The following is a 6,000-nucleotide window of genomic DNA, read 5'->3' as shown; positions in this document are numbered from 1 at the left end:
GCAGAGGGACCAGGACCAGAGACCAGAACCAGAGACCTGGACCTCAGAGACCAGAGACCAGAGGGACCAGGACCAGAGACCAGAACCAGAGACCTGGACCTCAGAGACCAGAGAGCAGAGGGGACCAGGACCAGAGACCAGAACCAGAGACCTGGACCTCAGAGACCAGAGACCAGAGGGACCAGGACCAGAGACCAGGACCAGAGACCTGGAGCTGGTTGCTGAGCAGCTCAGTCTGTCCCCGAGCTGCTTGGTTCACTGTCTTGCTCAAGGGCACCTCAGCATGCAGATGGCTCTCAGCAACTTGACATTCATTCTAAAGTGGCGTTCACACCGGCAGCGAGTGGCGCGGCGAGGGCGGCCAGGAAGCGGCGAGCGGTCACGCTCCGCCGCTCCTCTCTCGCCGCTGACAGTTGAACTCTTGAGCGAATTCGCGAGCGGCGAACCGATCGCAGAGCCGCTCTGTGTGGCGTCGTTTGTGACGGACCGGAGCTCCGGGAAACGCCAGAAATGGAGGAGGAACTGGTCACAGCGGCCGGCGCTCGCCCCGAGCCCTCCGTCAGATTTTCATGGTTACAGGAAGTAAAGGAGCTGGAGGAAGAGCAGCGAGCAGGCCGGGTCCGGTGAGCGGAGGAGACTGTGGTGAAACGGGGTTTACTGCCGGTTAAACCCTGAGTTCACGGAGAGGTCGGGTCCCCGGGGGCACAGGGCGCCGAGGCGGGACAGCAGCTCGTCAAACCGGACCGGGAGAGACGGAAGTCCCGCTGAAGGCGTCCCTCATCCCGCCGCAGCTCCTGGAGTAAACGGCGAAACTCGCCGTACTCTGAACGCCGCTGCAAAATATTCTGAATCCAGACCCGTCGCCTGGACTCGCCGCCGCGCCGCCGTCGGCTTTATCAAGCAAGTAAAGCAAAGCTAATGTTTCGATGTCATCTGCCATTGTCGAAAAGACCGCCGGCGACAGAGACGCGGAGTCAGCGGCAGCCGCTGCCGGTTCACACGACGCACACGCAGCCAACCAGGGCGAGCGGCGCCGCGCTGCTCGCTGCCGGAGTGAACGCAGCGTTATGCTAATGCTAATGCTAATGCTAATGCTAACAGGGTGAGTGGAGATAGCTGTGTGATATAAACCCACTGACAGTTAATAGTGTGTGTGGTGTGTGTGTGTGTGTGTGTGGTGTGTGTGTGTGTGTGTGTGTGTGTGTGTCAGGTCCAGCTGAAGAGCGACCCCAGCCGCTCTTTTGCCCTCAAGGTGTTGAAGAAGCGTCACATCGTGGACACCAGCCAGCAGGGACACATCCTGTCGGAGCGCCGCATCATGATGGAGGTCCACAGCCCCTTCATCATCAGGTGGGACCCGACCCCCGACCCGACCCTCGACCACGACCCCCGACCCCGACCCCGACCCCTGGCCCTCACCCTCTCTGCCCCCTGCTGCCCCCTGCAGGTTGTACCGGACCTTCAGAGACTCCAAGTTCCTCTACATGCTGCTGGAAGCCTGCCTGGGAGGAGAGCTGTGGTCGCTGCTGCGAGACCGGTCACATGACCCACAGTCACGCTAACCACAGGCTAACAGCAGGCTAACAGCAGGCTAATGACAGGCTAATAACACACTAATGACAGGCTAACACCATGGTAACAACAGGCTAATGACAATCTAACGACAGGCTCATGACAGGCTAGCGCCATGCTAACGACAGGCTAACGACAGGCTAACAACAGGCTACCCACAGGCTAATGACAGGCTAACGGCAGGCTAATGACACGCTAACGGCAGGCTAATGACAGGCTCATGACAGGCTAGCACCATGCTAACGACAGGCTAATGACAGGCTAGCACCATGTTAACAACGGGCTAATGACAGGCTAACAATAGGCTAACGCCACACTAACAACATGCTAATGACAGGCTAACAACAGGGTAATGCCACACTAATGACAGGCGAGCATCATGCTACTGACACGCTAACAACTGCACAACTCCACACTGAAAGCAGGACTGAAGCGTTGCTGGTTCTGTGTGCTGCAGAGGTTCCTTTGATGACGGAACCACTCGGTTCTACACGGGATGTGTCATCGAGGCTCTGGTGTTCCTTCACTCTAGAGGAATCATCTACAGGGACCTGAAACCGGAGAACATCATCCTGGACCACAGAGGATATGCCAAGCTGGTGAGGACGCTAGCTGAGGAAGCTAACTGAGAATGCTAGCTGAGGAAGCTAACTGAGAATGCTAGCTGAGGAAGCTAACTGAAAATGCTAGCTGAGGAAACAGAATGCTAGCTGAGGAAGCTAACTGAAGAGGCTAGCTGAGGAAGCTAACTGAGAATGCTAGCTGAGGCAGCTAACTGAGAAAGCTAGCTAAGGAAGCTAATTATGGAGGCAATTTGAGGAGGCTAGCTGAAGAAGCTAACAGAGGAGACTAGCTGAGGAGGCTAGCTGAAGAAACTAACTGAGGAGGCTAGCTGAAGAAGCTAACTGAGGAGGCTAGCTGGAGAAGCTAACTGAGAAGACTAGCTGAGGAGGCTAGCTGAAGAAGCTAACTGAGGAGACTAGCTGAGGAGGCTAGCCGAAGAAGCTAACTGAGGAGGCTAGCTGAAGAAGCTAACTGAGGAGGCTAGCTGAAGAAGCTAACTGAGGAGGCTAGCTGAAGAAGCTAACTGAGGAGGCTAACTGAAGAAGCTAACTGAGGAGAGTAGCTGAGGAGGCTAGCTGAAGAAGCTAACTGAGGAGGCTAGCTGAAGAAGCTAACTGAGGAGACTAGCTGAGGAGGCTCGCTGAAGAAGCTAACTGAGGAGACTAGCTGAAGAAGCTAACTGAGGAGGCTAGCTGAAGAAGCTAACTGAGGAGGCTAGCTGAAGAAGCTAACTGAGGAGACTAGCTGAGGAGGCTCGCTGAAGAAGCTAACTGAGGAGGCTAGCTGAAGAAGCTAACTGAGGAGACTAGCTGAGGAGGCTCGCTGAAGAAGCTAACTGAGGAGGCTAGCTGAAGAAGCTAACTGAGGAGACTAGCTGAGGAGGCTAGCTGAAGAAGCTAACTGAGGAGACTAGCTGAGGAGGCTAGCTGAAGAAGCTAACTGAGGAGGCTAGCTGAAGAAGCTAACTGAGGAGGCTAGCTGAAGAAGCTAACTGAGGAGGCTAGCTGAAGAAGCTAACTGAGGAGGCTAGCTGAAGAAGCTAACTGAGGAGGCTAGCTGAGGAGGCTAGCTGAAGAAGCTAACTGAGGAGGCTAGCTGAAGAAGCGTCACACCGTGACGATGTGGTTCCAGGTGGACTTCGGCTTCGCTAAGAAAGTGGGTCTGGGCCAGAAGACCTGGACCTTCTGTGGAACCCCGGAGTACGTGGCCCCGGAGATCATCCTGAACAAAGGTCACGACAGCTCCGCCGACTGCTGGTCCCTGGGGATCCTGGTCTTCGAGCTGCTCAGCGGAAGGTACCTGCAGCCCTGGACCGGGTCCTGGTCTGGCTCCTGGTCTGGGTTCTGGTCTGGATCCTGGTCTGGGTCCTGACCTGCTTCCTGATCTGGGTCCTGGTCTTGACTCTGTTCCAGCCCCCCGTTCTCCGGCTCGGACCCGATGAAGACCTACAACATCATCCTGAGAGGAATCGACATGATCGAGTTTCCCAAGAAGATCACCAGGAGCGCCGGGAACCTCATCAAGCGCCTGTGCAGGTCCGGGCCGGTCCGGGCCGGTCCGGGCCGGTCCGGGCAGGTCGGCCCGGCCCCGCGTGCGGACCGGTTGTGGTGGTTCTCCTTCCTGAACCTGGTGTGTGCTCCTCAGGGACAACCCGTCAGAGAGGCTGGGGAACCGGAAGAACGGCGTGAAGGACGTCCAGAAGCACAAGTGAGCGGAACCAGCAGGGTCTGGAGCGGACCGGATCCAGAACTCCCAGCTCTGTCGGGTGAAGCTGGAGCTGGAACGTCAGGTTCTGCTGAGGGTCTGAGAAAGTTCTCCTCACGTTCTGGATCCTGCGATCAGCAACAGTCCAAGCTCAGCAAGAGATTCATGGAAACAAACTTTAACACCGTCACACACAGCAGGGGGCAGCGGGGGGCAACGGGGGGCAACGGGGGGCAACAGGGGGGCAACGGGGGCAGCGGGGGGGCAACGGGGGCAGCGGGGGGCAACGGGGGCAGCGGGGGGCAACGGGGGGCAACGGGGGGCAACGGGGGCAGCGGGGGGCAACGGGGGGCAACGGGGGCAGGGGGGGGGCAGGGGGGGGGCAACGGGGGGCAACGGGGGCAACGGGGGGCAGCGGGGGGCAGGGGGGGGCAGCAGGGGGCAACAGGGGGGCAACGGGGGCAACGGGGGGCAACGGGGGGCAACGGGGGCAACGGGGGCAGCGGGGGGCAATGGGGGGCAACGGGGGCAGCGGGGGGCAGCAGGAGCCAGCGGGGGGCAATGGGGGGCAGCGGGGGGCAACGGGGGGCAACGGGGGCAGCGGGGGCAACGGGGGGCAACAGGGGGCAACGGGGTCAACGGGGGGCAACGGGGGCAGCGGGGGGCAAACGGGGGCAACGGGGGGCAGCGGGGGGCAACGGGGGGCAACGGGGGCAACGGGGGGCAGCGGGGGGCAACGGGGGCAGCGGGGGGCAACGGGGGGCAACGGGGGCAACGGGGGGCAGCGGGGGGCAACGGGGGGCAACGGGGGCAGCGGGGGGCAGCGGGAGCCAGCGGGGGGCAATGGGGGCAGCGGGGGGCAACGGGGGCAACGGGGGGCAGCAGGAGCCAGCGGGGGGCAATGGGGGGCAGCGGGGGGCAACGGGGGGCAACGGGGGCAGCAGGAGCCAGCGGGGGGCAATGGGGGGCAACGGGGGGCAACGGGGGGCAACGGGGGCAGCGGGGGGCAGCAGGAGCCAGCGGGGGGCAATGGGGGGCAACGGGGGGCAGCAGGAGCCAGCGGGGGGCAGCGGGGGGCAACGGGGGGCAACGGGGGCAACGGGGGGCAACGGGGGCAACGGGGGCAACGGGGGCAACAGGGGGCAACGGGGGCAACGGGGGGCAGCAGGAGCCAGCGGGGGGCAATGGGGGGCAGCGGGGGGCAACGGGGGGCAACGGGGGCAGCGGGGGGCAGCAGGAGCCAGCGGGGGGCAATGGGGGGCAACGGGGGGCAGCAGGAGCCAGCGGGGGGCAATGGGGGCAGCAGGGGGCAGCAGGAGCCAGCGGGGGCAGCGGGGGCCAGCGGGGGGCAGCAGGGTTCTGTTCCCCTCAGCAGCAGCCCTCAGGGTCCAGAGCAGACGTTCTAAATCAGGATGGGCAACTGGTGGCCCGCGGGCCGCACACGGCCCGCACCGTCCCTCCGTACGGCCCCCCAATGAAGTTTTTAAAAAGAAAAAAATGTCTTTTGCTGCAAACATTCATTTGCAATGACACACTGTGGCCACCAGGGGGCACGCCGTCCGCGAAGACAGACGCTGCGACCCTCCTGCCGGTTCTGGAGGCTCTGGCCCGGGTCGGTTCTGCTGCTGGAGAACCAGAGTCCTGCTGGGTCACGGGGACTAACGGTTCTCCGTCCGGTGTTCTACAGGTGGTTCGAGGGCTTCAACTGGGACGGGCTCCGCCAGGGGACCATCGACCCCCCCTTCACGCCTTCGGTGGGTTCCGTCAGCAGGACGCCGTCGCCGTGGAGACGCCGTCCCTCGAACCGTCCCGCTAACTGTCCTTCCATCCCTCCATCCCTCTGTCCCTCTGTCCCTCCATCCCTCCGTCCCTCCATCCCTCTGTCCCTCTGTCTCTCCGTCCCTCTGTCCCTCCATCCCTCCGTCCCTCCGTCCCTCTGTCCCTCTGTCCACCAGCTGGACGGACCGCTGGACACCAGCAACTTCGACCTGTTCCCCGAAGACCCCGAGGAGCCTCCGGACGAGGAGTCAGGCTGGGACCTGGAGTTCTGACAGGGGGGGCACTGTGGCGGTCCCTGGTCCTACCGGGTCCTACCGGGTCCTACCGGGTCCTACCGGGTCCTACCTGGTTCTGCCTGATTACTATTGTACTTACAAACAA

At 62.0% G+C, this 6,000-nt stretch overlaps 1 protein-coding gene across 1 annotated transcript in view; it reads left to right on the top strand.

The window, feature by feature from the left end:
• Positions 1-5,891, top strand: part of LOC115382620 (cGMP-dependent protein kinase 1-like) — a 14,081-nt gene extending 8,190 nt beyond the window's left edge. Inside the window, exons 9-16 of the mRNA XM_030084437.1 lie at positions 1,211-1,350; positions 1,448-1,537; positions 2,030-2,171; positions 3,268-3,431; positions 3,549-3,671; positions 3,781-3,843; positions 5,528-5,594; positions 5,796-5,891. Of these exons, the coding sequence (XP_029940297.1) occupies positions 1,211-1,350; positions 1,448-1,537; positions 2,030-2,171; positions 3,268-3,431; positions 3,549-3,671; positions 3,781-3,843; positions 5,528-5,594; positions 5,796-5,891 (885 nt within the window). The remainder of the gene's footprint in view (positions 1-1,210; positions 1,351-1,447; positions 1,538-2,029; positions 2,172-3,267; positions 3,432-3,548; positions 3,672-3,780; positions 3,844-5,527; positions 5,595-5,795) is intronic.
• The last annotated feature ends 109 nt before the right edge of the window (positions 5,892-6,000 follow it).

This window comes from Salarias fasciatus, assembly GCF_902148845.1.
Source record: "Salarias fasciatus chromosome 7 unlocalized genomic scaffold, fSalaFa1.1 super_scaffold_4, whole genome shotgun sequence".
NCBI lineage: Eukaryota > Metazoa > Chordata > Actinopteri > Blenniiformes > Blenniidae > Salarias > Salarias fasciatus.
The sequence above is the reverse complement of the archived record's forward strand: the minus strand, read 5'-3'. Positions and strand labels throughout refer to the sequence as shown.